Genomic DNA, 21784 nt, shown 5'->3' with positions numbered 1-21784 from the left:
GGTGACGTATTAAACAATGAGCAGTTGTTTCAATTAGTTGTGCCAATATTAAATGTAATTTAGGATAATAATTGTGTATATCAATAAAATCGTAAATTCGAGGGTAGGAAGACCGTGACGTGTAGGACTGCAACGTAAGGGGTTGTTCACAATGAGCCCACCTCCCCCCAACTGGGAGGGGACAATAGCTCGTGCCGCTCAGAGGCCATATTGATAGCGAAGAGAGAGCGTATTCGGTTATTGAGCGGCACATTAGAGAGCTGGCTGTGTGCTGGAGTCAAGCTTGCGGGACCGTTCGTTGTTTCTGAAACAGTTTACTGTTTTACAGCTAAAAAAAAGGAAATGGCAGTAGCTGTTGGCAGAAAAGCTGTAAGTACCTGGCACGAATGTCATGTTCGTTATTTTTTAACCCATCCTCCGTAAGCGCACCTTTGCATCGCATCAGCATTTCATCCCCGGAAAGAAAAAGATGCGTACACGCCGCCTACTTTGTGACTTGTTATATTGTTGAGTAGGGTGTGTCATCGAGTGCTACTGTAGTGGGCAGGTCGCCTCGCTGTTTTTGTGTGCTCTGTTGTATTATTATAATCAGAGACAGGTAGTTGCAGCCATAGCTTAGTGTACGCAGCGTGTCATACCCATACCTGTTATAGCATCTTGTCTGCATTGTTTAAACGAGGTATGCTGCTTCGTCGCGCTCTTTTTATGTTTTGTTGGAAAGTGCCTCAAATTGAGCGCTGCGTACATGAGAATCGGACCACTACAGAATGCATTCTGGCAGTTCTTTCCGCAGGAATAATTCACGCCGTCCGTTATCCTTATCGCCACGTAGTCATAAATGCAGGTAGTAGTGTGTGGCATCTTCAGTTAAAATTCGATTGGTCGCAGACATCAGGTTGGGTGCGACTTTGTTGCGAAGTCTTGTTGGGCGATTGACAGCGCATCGCTGTTAGTTGAGACCGCAGTGATATCCCCTAGTTATTACAAAATGCTTATGCACAGAGCCCGAAAAGTCCAAAACTCGTGGCAAGTATTTACAATAAACATGAATCCAATTCCAGGCATAGTTTTGGTAACCCATCCAGGATGTGTTCACATTTCCCGCTACACGGATGAATTAATCAATGAGCACTTTTTTATATTTATATATATATATATATATAATATATATATATATATATATATATATATATATATATATATATATATATATATATATATATATATATACAATAAGATGCAATGGAAATGTAATGGTAAAACATATTAGCCTTCTAATTTATGTAGCCATATTTGAATAATTGTTTTATATATGAACACTTTATCAATTTACTTAATATTTCTCTTTATGTATCTACTTGGGTAAGTTTAGAATCTATTTTTTGCTTAATTTTCCCCATTTTTGTATACATTTGTTCTCTTTCTTGTTGATAACAAAAATACTCTGTCATAGTTTACTTATTCTACTATAGTCATTACTAATATTTAAACATTACATCATATACTGTATATGTTATAAATTGTCTATATATGACTTTTACATAGCAAACTAGCATCTCACATTGAATTTTTTGATTTTGACTAAAAAACTCTAGAGAAAAATAATAATAAAAAAAAATGACAGTCTAATCCACAATGTGATTTTAATTTCTTTTACAGTGGTATTAAGTGGTTAAATAACACATTCCTATAAAACCACAGAAATGCAGTCAGTTTTACCACAGAATGACACATGGGTGTTGATAAACGCAGCCCTGGGATTGTTGTCTCTCTCCCTGAAAAGACAGACGTTAAACATTTGACTGTCACATTCTTGCCAGGGATCTGTTTTGTTTATTGTAGACCCTGCTTAGTCAAAAGTGCTTTGTAGTTGGAGTAACATATTGAGAATTATCTCTTTTATTCATTTGGTGGAAGGGGGTAGGCAGAGTGGAAAAGCAGTCAAAGTATTTTGCAAATAAATAGTTTGTAAAATAACCCTATCCCACTGACCTCAAACACTCATCAGTAATCAAACAGGAGGGGAGTTCTATAGGTAAGAATATACAGTAGGTATACACCAGTTTAAAGAGCAGCAAACAACAATCATTTCATTGTCTGCATGAAGTCCTGTTTTCTGCAGTCTGGGTGTATCAATCAACTTGTGTGCTTTTTTTATTAAGCCAGCTAAGTAAATGTATTTTCAGTGTGGAGGCTCTGCCTTATTCAAAAATTGTATATATCAATTATACATCTGAGAGGAAAGTACAGGTTTATTGTAAGTCGTATTGCTTTTAAGTATTGTTTGGGGGGCATGGTTTCTATCATTCCTGTACAACTCATTTGTGATTTACAATTTTGCACTGTCGAAAGAATTAATTGTAATCTAATGTACGCATTTCTAATCCTATCCATCCTTGTCACACCCAGTGCAAATCTTGGCATCTTTAACTCTGCCACCTCCACTTCTGTCTCCTGCTTTCTGGTCCATGCCACCGTCTCCAACCCATATAACATAGCTGGTCTCATTACTGTCCTGTAGACCTTCCCTTTCACTCTTGCTGATACCCGTCTGTCACAAATTACTCCTGACACTCTTCTCCACCCATTCCACCCACCCTGCACTCTCTTTTTCACCTCTCTTCCACAATCCCCATTACTCTGTACTGTTGATCCGAAGTATTTAAACTCATCCATCTTCGCCAACTCTACTCCCTGCATCCTCACCATTCCACTGACCTCCCTCTCATTTACACACATGTATTCTGTCTTGTCCCTACTGACCTTCATTCCTCTCCTCTCTAGAGCATATCTCCACCTCTCCAGGGTCTCCTCAACCTGCTCCCTACTATTGCTACAGATCACCATGTCATCAGCAAACATCATAGTCCACGGGGACTCCTGTCTAATCTCGTCTGTCAACCTGTCCATCACCATTGCAAATAAGAAAGGGCTCGGAGCCGATCCCTGATGTAATCCCACCTCCAAGTTGAATGCATCCGTCACTCCTACCACAGACCTCACCACTGTCACACTTCCCTCGTACATATCCTGTACAACTCTTACGTACTTCTCTGCCACTCCCGACTTCCTCATACAATACCACATCTCCACTTGAGGCACCCTGTCATATGCTTTCTCGTGGTCCACAAAGACACAATGCAACTTCTTCTGGCCTTCTCTAAACTTCTCCATCAACATCCTCAGAGCAAACATTGCATCTGTGGTGCTCTTTCATGGCATGAAACCATACTGCTGCTCACTAATCATCACCTCACTTCTTAACCTAGCTTCCACCACTCTTTTCCATAACTTCATGCTCGTTCTCTTCATTCAACAGCCTCTCAGAGTACTCTTTCCATCTGCTCAACACACTCTCCTCACTTGTGAGTACGTTTCTGTCTTTTCTTTATCCTTTATCACCCTAACCTGCTGCTCATCTTTTCCAGCTCGGTCCCTCTGTCTAGCCAATTGGTACAGGTCCTTTTCTCCCTCCTTAGTGTCCAACCTCTCATACAACTCATCATACGCCTTTTCTTTAGCCTTCACCACCTCTCTCGTCACCTTGCACCTTATCTCCTTGTACTCTTGTCTACTTTCTGCATCTCTCTGACTATCCCACTTCTTCTTTGCCATCCTCTTCCTCTGTATACTCTTCTGTATTTCCTCATTCCACCACCAGGTTTCCTTTTCCTCTTTCCAGATGTCACGCGAAGCACCCTTCTTGTTGTCACCCTTACTACATCTGCTGTAGCTTCTCAGCTGTGTGGTAACTCTTCACTGCCACCCAGTGCCTTTTTCACCTCCTTCATAAACTCAACCTTGCAGTCTTCCTTTTTCATCTTCTACCATTTGATCCTTGGCTCTGCCCTCACCCTCTTCTTAATCTCCAACATCATCCTACAGACCACCATCGTATGCTGCTTAACTACACTTTCCCCTGCCACAACGGGATGCATCCGGCGCCGCCGTGAGTGGCAGCCTTTTCAGCAGCTCCGTGTATGACTGTATATGTATGTGTACTTTTCTACTTTTATTTTTCTATTTTTATTTATTGATCACTCCTACCACTTTATTTTATGTGGATTCCTTCCCTGGACACACTTACTTTTACAACGTGGGCATGGATTTTAACACGCCGAGACTCGCCTATTCAAGTACTCAACTTCGGGCGCTGAGAACAAATGCCAGTGCCGGTGTGGTTCCATATTTACCTGACGAGGTAAGAAGGCGGTATCGTGGCAGCAGAGCCGGCACTAAGCTAAAAAAGAAGCGGCTTGCGAGAAAGTGGCGTTTCAAGCCTTCGGTGCCTTCTGTGATTCTGGGGAATGTAAACTCAATCTCAAATAAGATCGACGAACTGGCTGCGCTGGTGAAAAATGTAAGGACCTACAGAGAATGCAGTTTGTTGTGTTTCTGCGAAACGTGGCTAAATAACACCATCCCAGATGCCAACTTGGAGCTATCCGGGTTTAGCACAGTTAGAGCGGACAGAGATGCAAGTACCTGTGGTAAGCACAAAGGAGGAGGACTCGCTCTCTATGTTAATACACGGTGGTGTCACTCTGGACATGTTAACGTCAAAATCTCCACTTGCTGCAGGGATATCGAACTGTTGGCCGTAAGTTTACGTCCCTACTATTTGCCCAGAGAGTTTGGACATGTCATTGTTGTTATTGTATACATTCCTCCTCGGGCAGACGTGGAGTCAGCGAGTGACATCATCCATTCCGCTGTTGCTAAGTTACAAACGCAGCACCCTGAGGCGCTTGTGCTAATCGCTGGAGACTTTAACCATGTGACGCTGGACAAAACATTGCCTGCATTCTCCCAGTATGTGGACTGTAACACCCGGGGAAATAAGACTATTGATTTACTGTATGCAAACGTTAAAGACGCATACAGCGCCACCCCGCTGCCTGCGCTTGGGAAAGGAGATCATAACCTGGTTCAGCTTCAGCCTCACTATAAACCAAAAGTTAGAGTCCTACCTACAACTACACGATCATTCAGGAAGTGGACCCTGGAGGCTGACAATACTCTGAGAGAACTTTTTGGAACTACAGACTGGGATATCCTGCAGGGATCTCATAATGAGAACATTGAGGAAGTTGTTGACTGCACTACTGACTACATCAACTTCTGTATGGACATTGTAGTTCCAGTAAGAACAGTACGATGCTATGCTAACAACAAGCCATGGATTACAAGTGACATCAAGGGCCTTTTGAATCAGAAGAAAAGGGCTTTTAAAGACCGTGATCAGCATGAGCTCAAGCGCGTGCAGAAGGAACTCCGAGTCCAACTCAGGGCGGCGAAGGAGCAGTACAGGAGAAAGCTGGAGCAGAAGTTGCAGAATAACAGCATGAAGGAAGTGTGGGATGGGATGAAGATCATCACTGGCTGCAGCTCGAAGCGGGGTACCACCATTGAGAGAGACGTGAAGAGAGCAAACCAAATGAACAACTTTTTTAACAGGTTTGACCACCCTAACCCACTCTCACTCTCACCTCGGAGTACTGCACCCTCCACACATCCTTCTGCTGATACCAGCATAGGAAAAACATCCCCACCCATAATAACAACAGCGCAAGTGAGCAGAGAGCTGAGGAGACTTCGTGCCAGCAAAGCAGCGGGTCCAGATGGAGTATCGCCACGACTGCTGAAGGTCTGTGCATCGGAGCTGGGGGGTCCTCTACAGCACATCTTCAACCTGAGCCTGGAACAGGGGAGAGTCCCGAGGCTTTGGAAAACATCTTGTATCACCCCAGTCCCAAAGGTATCACGTCCTAGTGAGCTGAATGACTTTCGGCCTGTTGCTCTGACATCACATGTGATGAAGACCATGGAGAGGCTGCTGCTTCACCACCTTAGGCCACAGGTTCAACACGCCCTTGACCCTCTGCAGTTTGCATATCAGGAGAAGGTGGGAGCGGAAGATGCCATCATCTATATGCTACACCGATCCCTCTCTCACTTGGACAGAGGCAGTGGTGCTGTAAGAATTATGTTTCTAGACTTCTCTAGTGCCTTCAACACAATCCAACCTCTGCTCCTTAGGGACAAGCTGACAGAGATGGGATTAGATTCATACCTAGTGGCATGGATCATGGACTATCTTAAAGACAGACCTCAGTATGTGCGTCTTGGGAACTGCACGTCTGACATTGTGGTCAGCAACACAGGAGCGCCACAAGGGACTGTACTTTCTCCGGTCCTGTTCAGCCTATATACATCGGACTTCCAATACAACTCCGAGTCCTGCCATGTGCAAAAGTTCGCTGATGACACTGCTATCGTGGGCTGTATCAGGAATGGGCTGGAGGAGGAGTATAGGGACCTAATCAATGACTTTGTTAAATGGTCCGACTCAAACCACCTACACCTGAACACCAGCAAAACCAAGGAGCTGGTGGTGGATTTTAGGAGGCCCAGACCCCTCATAGACCCAGTGATCATCAAAGGTGACTGTGTGCAGATGGTGCAGACCTATAAATATCTGGGAGTGCAGCTGGATGATTAATTAGACTGGACTGCCAATACTGATGCGCTGTGCAAGAAAGGACAAAGCCGGTTATACTTCCTTAGAAGGCTGGCTTCCTTCAACATCTGCAATAAGATGCTGCAGATGTTCTATCAAACAGTTGTGGCGAGCGCCCTCTTCTACGCAGTGGTGTGCTGGGGAGGCAGCATTAAGAGGAAAGACGCCTCACGCCTGGACAAACTGGTGAGGAAGGCAGGCTCTATTGTTGGCATGGAGCTGGACAGTTTAACATCTGTGGCAGAGCGAAGGGCGCTCAGCAGGCTCCTATCAATTATGGAGAATCCACTGCATCCACTAGATAATGTCATCTCCAGACAGAAGAGCAGCTTCAGCGACAGACTGCTGTCACTGTCCTGCTCCACAGACAGATTGAGGAGATCGTTCCTCCCCCAAACTATGCGACTCTTTAATTCCACCTGGGGGGGTAAACGTTAATATTTAACATTATACATAGTTATTGTCTTTTTTTCACCTGTATTATTATCATTCTTTAATTTAATATTATTTATTGTATCAGTATGCTGCTGCTGAAGAATGTGAATTTCCCATCGGGATTAATAAAGTATCTATCTATCTATCTATCTATCTATCTATCTATCTATCTATCTATCTATCTATCTATCTATCTATCTATCTATCTATCTATCTATCTAACTGTGCAGTCTTCGATCTCCTGCAGATCATCTCTTCTGCATAGGATGTAATCTACCTGTGTGCATCTTCCTCTACTCTTGTACGTAACCCTATGTACCTCCCTCTTCTTAAAATGCATATTCACCACAGCCATGTCCATCCTTTTGGTAAAATCCACTATCCTCTGACCTTCTTCATTCCTCTCCTTGACAACATACCTACCCATCCTCTCCTCGTCTCCACTGTTCCCTTCACCAACATGCCCATTGAAATCCGCTCCAATCACCACTTTCTGTCCCTTGGGTACACTGTTCATCACTTCATCCAACTCACTCCAAAAGTCATCTTTCTCACCCATTGCACACCCAACTTGCGGTGCATATGCACTAACAACATTCATCATCACACCTCCAATTTCCAGCTTCATTATCATTACTCTGCTTGACACTCTTTTCACCTCCAAAACACTCTTGACATACTGTTCCTTCAGAATAATCCCTACCCCATTTCTCCTCCCACCTACACCATGATAGAACAATTTGAATCCTCCCCCGATCCACCTGGCCTTACTCCCCTTCAATTTAGTCTCTTGCACGCACAATATATCAACCTTCCTTCTCTCTATCATATCTGCTAATTCTCTCCCCTTACCAGTCATACTGCCAACATTCAAAGTTCCTACCCTCAGTTCATATAAATTATGCATAGCATCTGGAAATTTGAATATGGCTTGAGTTACCATGTGAGAAAGACGCACAGTCTCCCTTGCGCTAACTTAGGAACCTGGAAACGTTGTCTGTAATTACTAGCATTTAGTATTATCTTAATTAAGCAATTTGCAGACATACTAACATTTGTCTGCCATACTCTTGCACTGAGAATGCTGAAAAATTATATGTATAAATACAGTTAGCTGTCTTATGTACATATTTATGGGTTTTAAGAAGTGATTTGGAGTACTTTAAATTACATGTGAGAATTAGGAGTGTTCCAATATTACAATATTTTTAAATACTAGGGAGCTTTGCCACCTGCTTGCTTCGCTGGCCAACCAACCAAGCCTGTGCTACGCGCCAGCCAATTCGTGTCTCTGCCACTCGTGTCTGTGGATTTTAATTTCACCAAACAACATCTTTTAATTCTTGCAGATACGCCTCTTCATTGGTAAGAAACACTACTTTTTCCTGATGGCAACACGAATTAGATGATCTACAAATCTCCAACTTAAAGTTTAAATCCGAACAATATATTCAATCTCTTTTTGCTGTTCCATTATTTGACCAAATAATAATTTCCATTTGTCTGCGCTAATGCGATCTTTACTATCATTTTTTTGACACTTTTGAATTATATTGCTTTCATTATCACTGTTATGTATATTGTGTTAGTGGATCTACTTTTTTGTGGTGTATGTATACTGTTAACCATTATGTGTGCGTATGCGCATTGATATAAGTTTTCTTGGTAATACAACAAGTAAATAAAAAGGAAAACATGGAAAGCGGTTATGATACAGCATTTCTCAATTTTATATAAGGTAGAATGTTGTAAGACACAGCAATCTCTATCCTGCTCTGCATATGTATCACGCCAACATTTTCGAGTTCTCAACAACGTTCTACTTTGTCATCTACTCTTTTCTTTTATTTCCGGCCCCGGGCGTGGTTAAATCTCTTGGCACAAAATCTCGTCTCGCGGGACATGAAAGTATCTTTCTGAAAAAGTCACATCTTGTCCCAGGCTAAAAAGTCTCGTCTTCTATCAGGATTTTTTTTTTATTATAACAGAGAGATATAATTGAAATTAGAATGCCGTATTTGTAATATTTATTTCCACTATACCTTGACTATCACCTTTCCTATTCCTATATCTCACTATTTTAATCCTAGCACTTGTAATCGAAATTTACATATTTATTTTTTATGTTATACAGTAATCCCTCCTCCATCGCGGGGGTTGCGTTCCAGACCCCCCGCGAAAGGTGAAAATCCGCGAAGTAGAAACCATATGTTTATATGGTTATTTTTATATTGTCATGCTTGGGTCACAGATTTGCACAGAAACACAGGAGGTTGTAGTGAGACAGGAACGTTATTCAAACACTGCAAACAAACATTTGTCTCTTTTTCAAAAGTTTAAACTGTGCTCCATGACAAGACAGAGATGACAGTTCCGTCTCACAATTAAAAGAATGCAAACATATCTTCCTCTTCAAAGGAGTGCGCGTCAGGAGCAGAGAATGTCAGAAAGAGAGAGGAAAGCAAACAAATCAATAGGGCTGTTTGGCTTTTAAGTATGCGAAGTACCGCGGCACAAAGCTGTTGAAGGCGGCAGCTCACACCCCCTCCGTCAGGAGCAGAGAAAGAGAGAGACAGAGAAAAACAAACAATCAAAAATCAATACGTGCCCCTCAAGCTTTTAACCCTTTAACCGCCAACTCCCTAAATATTCCCCACGCCAGGCGAAATCTGAACAATTTTCGTTTTTTTTACTTTTTTACATTTTTTTTTACATTTTTTACATCTATTCATGCAGTATTGACCACTAAATGTTGTGCAAGTTGCCAGTGTATACACGAAATCTATAAATGTAACCTGAATTCTCAGCTAAGCAAAACATCTTGATACCAAACCGTGCCCTTTTCAATGGTAGATACTGTCGAAACTGTAAGCGGCCCTTCCACGACAATAAACTTTCATCAACTGCAACTGACGGTCCTGGCATGTAGGGCAACTGAAATGCTTCAAATAAGTGATCAATCAAAGGACGTAGCTTGAACAAGTGGTCGCGGTTTGGATCTTTCTTATCTGGCTCGTTTCTGTTGTCATTCAAATGAAAGAATTTCAGCAGCAAAGAGAATCGGTTACGTGTCATGACAGCTGCAAAAATAGGTGTTGCATACATAGGATCTGTAGACCAGTACATCTCAATATCTGGTTTTCTGATTATTCCCATCAACATCAAAATCCCAATTAATTTTTTCATTTCGTTTTCATCAGTGTCAAACCAAGCACGAACACGGGAATGTGGAGGTAAATTGGGATTTTTCTCAATAAACTGTGCTGCATACAGATTTGTCTGATGAACAAAATGTCTGATCAAATCAGGTGACACAAACAGCTCATAAAACTGCTCAGCAGTGTAATTGTTTACATCAACAATAAAGCCACACGTTCCCTCAAACGAATGCAGAAAAGGTAGTTCACCACGGGCAGCAGCCCAGCTGAGATGCTGGGGATACACCCACTCAGCGCCGTCATCCGATGCCTCTTCATTCACAGTATCATGCAGCGCACGTTGCTGCTCATCACTGTCACTAAAATCTTCTTCAGAACTGCTACAATCATGATCAGAACTGTCCAAAATCGCCTGCAAAGCCTCACTTGAAGTCAGTTTACGTTTCGCCATATTCACAGCTGTTACATGCAAATCACGTCACATGACCGGCCAAAACAACCACAGACTTGTCGAAATACAACGTAGTAATAATACCCACGCCAAACCGTCAGTTATACTACTTGCCAGGCATTCATATAACCACAGGCAAATGTGCCGGATAATTCCGGCAGTATGGCGTTAGCAATAAAACAACGGTGCCGGATATATCCGGTAGAGGGCGGTTAAGGGGTTAAGTATGCGAAGCACTGTGCAGCATGTCGCTTCACGAAGCAGCTGCACAGAAGGTAGCAACGTGAAGATAATCTTTCAGCATTTTTAGACGAGTGTCTGTATCGTCTAGGTGTGCGAACAGCCCCCCTGCTCAATCCCCCTACGTCAGGATCAGAGAAAGTCAGCGCAAGAGAGAGAGAGAGAAAAGTACGTTGGGTAGCTTCTCAGCCATCTGCCAATAGCGTCCCTTGTATGAAATCAACTGGGCAAACCAACTGAGGAAGCATGTACCAGAAATTAAAAGACCCATTGTCCGCAGAAATCCGCGAACCAGCAAAAAATCCGCGATATATATTTAAATATGCTTACATATAAAATCCGCGATAGAGTGAAGCCGCAAAAGGCGAAGCGCGATATAGCGAGGGATTACTGTAATGCTAATTTTTTTTTTTTTTTACTTAAGTGAACAGAGATCATCTGTGCTACCTTTCTTCCTTTGCAAAAAAGACACAAAAAGAAGGTGATAGTGCACATTTTGACAGTTGTTTACTTGCTGTAAATAAACAAGGCTTTATATACAGTATAGGCGACTCATCTCGTAGGTACTGGTTAGATGTCTTATTTATTAATATAACTAGGGGGCTCTGCCCCCTTCTCGCTTCGCTTGCCCACCCCTGGGTGTGGTTTACCGGATATACAATTTAAAGAGATTATTTTCATGGGAATTGTTACATATGCATTATTTTCACTTTTGCTTTAAAACTTTTGTAAAAACAATACTTGTCCTTTATTTACGGCCCTGGGCATGGTTAAATCTTTCTCGCAGGACATATAACGCTGCTCGTGTTGTGAATGGGGGTGGCTGAACGCATGCGGTCTGATCATCTGGGGCTTCCTGCTGTTGCTGCTGGCAAGCTGCGTGTTCTGCTTGTCGCTTTTCGTTATTTTAAGAGCTGGGTGCACATGATGTCTGACTGCCAAAAGCATTCCAACAACTGCTTGGTTAGATGTCTGTGAACTTGTTTTAAATGTTGTCTCACTGCCTTGTCTCGCGTGACGTTAACGTGTCTCTCGCTGGATGTCAAATTGTCTTCCGAGAAGATCACGTCTCGTCTCCCTAGTCTCTCTCCCAGGATTTTTTTTTTATAATAGAGAGATAAAGAACACTCTAGGAAAATATAGGTGTTAATGCCTGCCTGTCGTACTGTATATGTGTGGATGTTAGATGTACATGTATTATGAGTGTTGTGAGTTTCTGTGTTGCTTTAATGGTTTTAAACATATGTCTCTCTGAAGAGCATCGCTTTCTTAGGCAAAGAAAATGTGCAGTAGAGTTCAGTCTCTTTGTCCTCCCGAGTTTTATTCCCTTGGAATGACTTGCCCATGAACAGCTTCTCCAAATGGGTTCTTTAAAGTAATGTTGGGCAGTTCACCTCCTAGGATTTTCTGGGAATTTCTAGATTTACTTGGCTGTTTATGTCTTATGTGGAAATATAAATTTCAGGTCTGTGTTAACTGGAGTTGCATTAACTGGATTGTTACGAACTTGTGGGGTTGTGCTGCACTGTTTAGCTATTCTAGGCAAGTCAAACCAGGCAATTGACTATTTTAACCACGTACCCTATAAAAGGAAGGATCTGTACAGCTGTTTTATTGATTGCTGGGTGTTCGAGTCCTTGTTAAGATAGTGAGGCATAAAATCAACCAAGAAATGGCGCTTAAATTCTTAAGTGCCATGCTCACAGGTACCACCCTTCACTACATTATTAATAATATTTTTAGTTTTTTAGTTAGTCTGCAAAGCGCTTTTGACTCATGCACTGATCTGTGATCGGTGTGAAACGTAAACTAACACAACATCTTAAAAAAATCTCTAATATACATGACACAGTCCAATAACCAATAACAAGCATGAATGAAGTGGTAAATTTTAACAATGTATATGCACCCTTCTAATTGGATAATGGTAGTTTGGGCACATGCAATGATGCGTGCATCAGGTAATTATCACATTTACATGTCAGTCACAATCCACACTCTGCTCCACTATGTTGGTTAACATGATTCTCGTTTGACAAAAGCAATTAGACATATGGAATAACAACGTTGACAAAATAGCACCCCGTTTTAGCCATGTGGAATGAAGATCATAGAATAGAAGACCTCAAACCTGAAGAGGCATCTACAGACATACCATCATGGGATTCACAGCAAGGTGCAGTATGTAACGTTATCTGTGTGGTTAGCTAACTACAAATTGCCTGGTGCCACTACAGTTACCTCTTCAACAAGTATCGAGCAGCAAATCAAGACATATAAGACAGTGAGACAGGCACAGACATTTGGGTTGCAGAAAGTAACAATGTATACCATATGCTAAAATCTTTTGCTCTGGACTTCTTGGCTATGTCAGCTTCCCAGGCTTTTGCAAAGAATTCTTAGTGTCACAGGGGACTTCACTCGTGGCAAGCTCAGCAGATCAAGGGTCAAAATGGAATAAGGTGCTTTCCTTAACATGAGTTAAAGAACTCTTATTTTGCTGCATGAAGGAGAAAAAGCATTTACTGACATAATTTTTTGCTGGATACATTAAAAATAGTTAACCGAACATACCAATAAATGTAATTTTTCTTTTGCAGAAAGATTTTATGAAAAAGATTTAATGTGTGTTGCTTGATCTTGCTTTTTTACTTAAAATCTTACAGCATGTTAATTCCTATTGCAGCATAATTAAGGGATGTTGAGGGCTGGAAACATTGTGGTGACAGACCAGAGCTGCCTTAATTTGACCAAGATCTTTTGGAGTAAATCCTTTCTACACCTATCACTACTTGTGGTTTGGCTTATTAGTGTACATCTTAGTATATATCCATATCTATCTAATTTTTGACTTCGAATAAGACCCTTTTTCAAGTAAAATTCGAATTTCCATTGAATAGTTTCATTTGATCTGGCAGCCTTTACTGAGTGCTTCATGTGACTGCCTGATGTCCAATCCAGGACTGTTTGACTAATTTACTTTTAGTATACTAAGACTAATTTACTTTATGATGACTAAAATTAATTTACTAACAATTAATTAAATGACTAAATGTGACTAAAACTAAAATGCAATTTAATCAGGAGACAAAGGCAAAAACTAAATCAATATTGGCAAAATTAACACTGGTATGAAACACATTTAACACTGCCTGTATGTAATGCATGTTAAGCTCTGTTAAAATCTCCCTTGATTGCTTTAACATGCTAAAGTCTGTCATTATGTTTTTTCTCCATCTAAGCAGCTTTTTTTTTCTTTGAGAGCAGAAGATGTGAGGTGACTGTTCATCGCTCTGTTATGTAAACTGAAGCACTTGTGAGTCTATTCTTGTCACAGAAATGAAGTAACTAAATGTACTAAATATTGCATTGTAATGAGCTTAAAGTAGTTGTCCTGGCTTGTGCTGGGTGGTATTACCAAAATTCTATATCACAGTATTTCTCAAAATTATACCGGTTTCACTGTATTCAATGGTATTTTTTTCCCATGCATGAGTGGATGTTAACCACATTTTCCACTGCAATTACTGCATAAGACTGACTAAGAATAACCTATTCCACTGTCATGAGCATTGTACAAAAAAACATTTTAATGTGCACACAAGTATTAATACATGTTTGCATGGCCCCATAAAGTGATAGTTTTCAAGGGGGTGGCACTAATGAAGAGAAGGAATCACATTGCATGACAGTTGCAGTCAAAATATAGAACCTTTTTATGAACACATTTTGTAAACAAGTTAAGATAAAATTTTGATAACATATTTTCAACCATCCAAAGAGGCATTTAGACTTAGTAAAATATTCAGAGGTGCTTGTCAAAAGTTGTATTGCATTGAACATGTCTTAGAAATGGAATAAATAGTGAATATTTTTTGTAAACCAACTACACTTTCTGTTAATGTTAACAATCTCTGTCCACTGACACGTTAAAGTGACTTTTTAAACAACATTACCATCATTAAACTGCATAATATTTAAACTAATAAATAATAACAATAAAATAAATAATAGTGCAACTTCCAGTATTACTATTACTTCAAGACTTCAAGCCCTGGTGCATTACACAGTATTCACCAAGTAAAAATAAAATAAGTGCAACTTGGTGGGACATCTGTTTACCAACTGAACCATCATTAAGGCAAATTGCATTAATATGGACCTTGTTTCAAGCTAAGCTATATACATAAATAATAAAACTGCAACTTGCATTTATAATGCTATCTGTGGTATAGCCCTACGGAAGCGTATTAGGGCCACAGTGAAGAAAAAAAACTATATGTCGAGAATAAAGTTGACATGTTGACTTTATTCTTGACATTTCCACTTTAATCTTGACGCTTATGTCAAGATTAAAGTCGACATTTCCACTTTATTCTCAGTTTATTTTGTCATTAAAAGTAGAATGTCGTAAACTAAACTTCATCCTAAAATCAATGTTTAATTTATTAGATTTTCTCAAACCCCGTCATAAGTTAATGTAGCACAAAAATGCTTTGCGTTAAGTGTTCCCCGACCCAGTTGTTAATTGCTAAGCACTTCTTAAACTGACTTCCTCTGCACTAAGAGGAGGCGCCGGCAGCGATCACCGCACAGAATGCATTCACTTCATGATATTCCTGCTCTCTGAAAATTTAGAATGCTAAGATAAATACTTGATATAATTTTCATCATGAAATGCATTAAAGCAGGTATTAAACATGCACGGTAGTGAGGCAGTAGTGCTGCTCCCTCGCAGTAAGAGGTCCCCAGGTGTACGTTCAGTGTAAACTTTATGGCAGGTGTGACGAGGCTTCAAAAAACTGGATGTATGAATGGGTATCGCACAGGTTTAACTTAAATATTGTGTAAATGTTGAGTTCGTGATCTGGTGGTCGGAGACACGAACACGGAAATTAATGGATGTTCTTCTGAGCGAGCTTTCTTTATTGCATGAATGCTATCTCTCTCTGACGTACCAAACCACCTGTTCCTATCCTTTTTCTTTCTCAACATAACCAATCACCACACGATAAACATCTTTGTGAAATTAAAACTAGTTATAAACTTAGACCACGGAGTGTTCAGAACTTTAAAAAAAAATCTTCATTATACGTGTTTAAATATGCCATCCATTCAGGATTGCGCCCATCCCAGCAAGCATTGTATGCGAGGCAGGAGCAAATCCTGAACGGGGCACCAGCACATCGCAGGGTGAATACGAGCAATACATACACTAGCAGGGTTAATATAGCATAACAAAACCCCACATCCTACATGACTTTGAAAGGAAACTGAAGCATGCCGAGTAAACACACCAGAAATACATGCAAATTCAAAGCAGGGAACACCCGGAACCCCTTTGCTGCGAGGCAGTAGTGCAACCTCCACGCCACCGTGCGCCCACATGATTAATACATGCTTTAATGCATTTCATCATGAAAATTATATCAAATACTTATCTTAGCATTCTAAATGTTCAGGGAGCAGGAATATCATGAAATTAATGTATTCTGTGTGCTGCCTGCGCCTCCTCTTAGTGTAAGAGGAAGTCACTTTAATATGGCTCAGGGAACATAACACAAAGCATTTAATGTACTACATAACTTACGACGGGGTTTGAAAAAATCTAGTAAATTAAATAATCATTTTAAGATGAAGTTTAGTTTACGATGTTCTACTTTAACTCTTTTAGGGCGGATGTCGACTTTTGTCGACAGGAGGGGTTGAAGGCGAATGTCGACAAAAGTCGACATCCAGGGATAGGGTGCGACAATCAGCTGTTAATGGCGACAGATCTCACTGTCACGTCACAGGCATTCCCTCTGTGCTTGGAGGAATGCTAGACTCGTTGACTCGGCAAATAAACATTGCGTGTGCGTGAGTTGCGAAATGTAAACAAAGGCAAGATGGCACCGACATGTGAAAAGGCGGCGAAGCAAGTGCAGAAAAGAAAACACTCGGCAGACGATGTTTTGCGCATTATCGCGGAGTCGTACTCTTGATTTTTCAGAATCGGACTTTATTGGCAGTGATCAGGAGATTGAGCAAGAGAGTTAGAAGCAGGCATCAGCTGATCAGACACCAGCCGATGCCGCGTCAGCGGATCTGCTGCCAGTTGAGTGCCTTCGCGCAGCCGATGCATCTACGGCAAGGTTTGCATGGGATAAATACACAGACATTGATCCGTTGAGAGCCGATCTGGCTACCGGAGTTTACAAGACGGCATGGCTTGCTGTCGGACACGACAGATCACCAGCTGCTGTACTTCAGGCTGCTCTCTCCTGATGCTGCTTTTCAGCTACTGTCAGACGAGACAAACGGGTAGGCAGAGATTTTTTTTGAATCGCGGGCTGCGTTTGCATCACATTCTCGTTTTTCAAAGTGGAAACCCACAACGAAAGACAAGATGAAGCGCGCTGTGGCATTACAAATAGAGATGGGACAGAACTGGTGATATAACTTCAGGGAGCATTGGTCCAAATGTGTTTTGTCCCCTGGTGGCTTAGGTACGTGCTGCTGCAAAGTTTTATTCACTTCTGTAATGAACAGAAGCAAATCCCATGGGGTGAGCCAGGCTATAATGCCATACATAAAGTTCATAAAGTTTCAGAAGATGAAAAGAGGTGACAATACGGTTTTCATGCAGGCAGAAAACTTGGTGGCAGTGGCATGGCACGATGGCAAATGGGTGACTTGTCTCTCTACAGTACACACTTACAATATATGTGAGAAAGTGCAGCAACAGACAATTGAAAAATAGGCACCAAAGCAACACATATTGTAAGGAGTGCAATGTGGCAATGACTGAAATTGGCTGCTTTGAGCGAGATCAGACTTTGCTGTGTAAAATGTATGTGATATGTATGTGAAATCATAGAGTATGCAGGCTCATACAACATGCAAGACAGTAACATTTGTCAAAAGTAAATATTTTTTGTTGATTTGATATGTTAAACAATTGCTTTGTGTTCTTTTTTTAAAAAATGTTAGTTTTTGGAAAAATATTCAGCCCTGGGAGAAAAGAAACAAAAAAAAAAAATTAGCCCCAAAAGAGTTAATGACAAATTACAAGAATAAAGTCTACATGTTGGCTTTAATCTCGACATAAGCATTGAGATTAAAGTGGAAATGTTAAGAATAAAGTCAACATGTTGTCATACTATTACACAGTACCCAGGTACATTACACAGTATTGGAAAAAAATAAAACAAGTACAACTTGGCTTGCAGTATTATCCAGTAGTATAGAAACAGTATTCACACATTTGAACATAATGGTCCACATCCGACCTTTTAAATCCAAAGTAGCTCCAGACAACAGACGTGACTCCTTTTTCCAGCAAAAGTTCTTCTGTGTCCTCATGTTTAACTTTATCGTCTGTTACAGCTTCAGTTTCGGAATGTTCTGTTCATTTTCACTGCGCACCACATCCACTACCGCATGTACTCCGTTGTATGCCTGTTTAGCTGTGTAGCAGTGAAAAGAGCCCCCGTGCAACACCTCCACTAACGCATGTACTCTGTTGTATGCCTGTTTAGTGGTGTAGCAGTGAAAAAGGTCCCTCTTAAACAGTTTCCCACTGCACCACATTCCGAACGTTGTTTAGGCAATTTAAACCGGTGTTGCGGTATAAGAAAAATCCATATCATAACAAAAATAAAACGGTTTTCGGTATGAACCGGTATACCGCCCAGCACTAGTTCTGGTTATAATTATTGTAATTTCTGTTTAGCCGATGCTTCACATCAACTTAAAAATTGCATAAATACAGAGTTTTGAGTGTTTACCACTTGATTACTAAGTTAACAAATGAAAAAGAACAACATTTTAAAGCAAATCAGTAGAGGTGTAAGATTTATTTGGTTAAATAAATAACCCAGATGGAGCAAAGCAGAGTATGCAAACCTAACTTGATAATTTGTTGCATGGGATGTCAGTTGAATGCTACAGGTGGGAGCTAGCCATCAAGGTATAACAGACAGGATTAAACTGAGTGCATCTTTTTTTTCAAAGATAAAGATAGACCAAAAAGACAGTGATCAGAATATTTTTAATTATACCTCATTCTACTCTTGGAAAGGCAGTAGCCATGTAGGATGGCAGTTGATTGTGTGGCATGTTGGATGAGGTACCTAAAATGTGCTTTGACACTGAAAAGGTGCTTTAAATTGGAAATTTTAAAGCATTACAGTAATAACAGGAAAACTGAGAATTAGGACAGTTGAGAGCATTACATAGCTGTTTGGAGTAACATGATGCTGAAATTGGTGCAATGTAAAACAAACATCCATTATTTTACAGTTTATTGTGTGCCTTTGAATAAGACCTTCTTCAGGTAAATTCGTTTTTACAATCGAACAGTGACATTTGATGTGGCAGCTCTTAGTATAAGTGCTTCCTGTGACTGTCTGGTGTCCCTTCCATAGTTGTTTCTGGCCTGGATGCTGAAGCTGCCATGATAGACTCCAGCTTCTTGCATCATAAGATTAAAACATTTAGTTATTTAATGAATCTGAAAAAAACACCAAAATTCATTATTACTAGCCTTAAAATGAAATTGATAACCTCCACTATCATTTTTGTATTGCATCAATTTGGTTACATGTATTCAGTGAGTTAAAAAAGAAATTTATGTAATGATGATATTAATAAACGTGCTTTATTTAAATAGAACCTCATAGTCAAAGTGCTTAAAAATAATAACTGTTAGTTATTCAGTCCTGTTGTAGACCTTTTGTGTTTTAGAAGACAATAGAGAACACTGATTGGTTTTGTGCATACACAAAATCAGGATAAGGTGAGTAACCCAGTTAAGGCAATGTGCAAGTCTACATATGGAATTCTCCTCTGGGAAAATGCTCTGATGTCATAAAAATGTTGAAATAAAAAAAATATCTGTATCATCAGCTGCTGTGAATTCGAAAACGAGCATTGAGTCTGTGTCTCCTGAGCAGTTTGGGGAATGTTACATTTAAAAGTAACTTAGTTACTTTACTTGGTACTTACAAAAATGTAGTCTAGCGGGGCAAGACGTGATTCTTAAATGAGAATACATGTCAGTGTGTAGTGAATATTGGCGAAATTCTGTACTGCAAAGGCTGCACATACAGGGCTTCTTCCTAAAACACCCACCCCCTCCAGTTTTAAAAACTGTGGCCAGTGTATCCGAGAGAGCAAAAGATACTAAACAAAAGCCTTGACTCTGAGAGAAAACAAAAAAGCTAAAATTGTCTGTTATCCATTCAAGATCTCCGTAGCACAAGGTAACTGAAGCTTAATAATTAATTTGCACGTTGTAATGAGCGCTGCAACAGTGGAGACACAGAGAGACACATACATACATAGATCATCACAGCTACTGGTCTCCACAAATTTGAGAAGTGCTTCTGTCTGCTATATCATCTTTTTGTCATTTTAACTGTTGCATCACTATGTGACATCATAACAGGAAACAGAGTGTAGATAAGCATTGTGGTCTATGGATATACAGTGTTCTAATATGCTGCAGCTATTTTGTCATGGCATGTTTGCATTTCCAATTAAATAGTAATGTTCAGTTTCTTTAGTTATTTGCTAACGTGCAGTTGCAAGGTGGATAGTGTGCAGCCTTCTCCCTGATTTTGCTGGTGGTGTTAGGCAGATTTGTTGATGTGGGTATTTTAAGTGCTGAAATCTGCCTCTCTTGTGGCTCTTCGTTACCAGCTCTCTTAACAGCAGTCCTTTTGACTGGGGTGTGACGAGCCATCTACTTCAAATGCATATTTTTCAGTTCATAATTTCATAAGCATAGCTGCCAATTAATTCAAATGCTGAACAATGAAAAGCACACACAGCACCTGTGATGACGTATCGTTCACATTTACCACTTGGCCATTGATGCAGTCAAATACCAATGTATAATCTGAGGCTATAGAAAGGATTTTCCCTTGCTTTTGGATCTTTTTATTTTTAGAACAGATTTTATTTTTAGAATGTGCAATGTGCTCTCTGCACACATGACACACATTTATGTCTAATATGTTTTTTTAGGAGACTTCTTGACTTGATGGTTCAACGCATACCAGTGCTTGTTGTCTGTTGAACCAGGTTAACAAGAGCACCACTGATCTTTGCAATTCAAAATTGCCGCCCCTTATTTGAGTATTGACTTTATGAGGCATTTGATTGATTTAGAAATGTAACACTGAGTGAGCAGTCTGATTGTTCCCACCCAGTTAAGTACAATTCGTTCATGGTTATCTCATCTGGCTTCAGCAAGACTAACAAATAAGTAACTAAATATGTTATACAGAGGCTTATTATAAAATATAATGTGCTGCAAACAGTACATTATGTTTGTGTTACTTTTTTTCCTTTGTTTGAAAAACTGCACATTTGATTGTCAAGTATTTGTTATTAAATCCTAAGCCCATATACAGTTAGGTCCATAAATATTTGGACAGAGACAACTTTTTTCTATTTTTGGTTCTGTACATTACCACAATGAATTTTAAATTAAACAAATCAGATGCAGTTGAAGTGCAGACTTTCAGCTTTAATTCAGTGGGGTGAACAAAACGATTGCATAAAAATGTGAGGCAACTAAAGCATTTTTGAACACAATCCCTTCATTTCAGGGGCTCAAAAGTAATTGGACAAATTAAATAACTGGAAATAAAATGTTTGTTTCTAATACTTGGTTGAAAACCCTTTGCTGGCAATGACAGCCTGAAGTCTTGAACTCATGGACATCACCAGATGCTGGGTTTCCTCCTTTTTAATGCTCTGCCAGGCCTTTACTACAGCGGCTTTCAGTTGCTGTTTGTGGGCCTTTCTGTCTGAAGTTTAGCCTTCAACAAGTGAAATGCATGCTCAATTGGGTTAAGATCAGGTGACTGACTTGGCCATTCAAGAATTTTCCACTTCTTTGCTTTAATAAACTCCTGAGTTGCTTTGGCTGTATGTTTTGGGTCACTGTCCATCTGTATCATGAAACGCCGCCCAATCAATTTGACTGCA

The 21784-nt window shown here is 40.3% G+C and overlaps 1 protein-coding gene across 6 annotated transcripts in view; it reads left to right on the top strand.

Annotated features, from left to right (window-relative positions):
* Nucleotides 1-203: 203 nt before the first annotated feature.
* Nucleotides 204-21784, top strand: part of LOC114654677 (septin-11) — a 148927-nt gene continuing 127346 nt past the window's right edge. For all 6 annotated transcript variants that reach the window (XR_007935396.1, XM_028805371.2, XM_028805370.2 and 3 more), the window contains exon 1: nucleotides 204-369. Coding sequence is in view for 5 of the 6 variants with exons in the window: in XM_028805371.2 (XP_028661204.1) it covers nucleotides 343-369 (27 nt within the window). In the remaining variant the exon portion in view is untranslated. The remainder of the gene's footprint in view (nucleotides 370-21784) is intronic.

The sequence above is a fragment of the Erpetoichthys calabaricus genome, chromosome 7 (assembly GCF_900747795.2).
Source record: "Erpetoichthys calabaricus chromosome 7, fErpCal1.3, whole genome shotgun sequence".
Classification (NCBI taxonomy): domain Eukaryota; kingdom Metazoa; phylum Chordata; class Cladistia; order Polypteriformes; family Polypteridae; genus Erpetoichthys; species Erpetoichthys calabaricus.
This window is presented reverse-complemented; position numbering and strand designations above follow the sequence as displayed.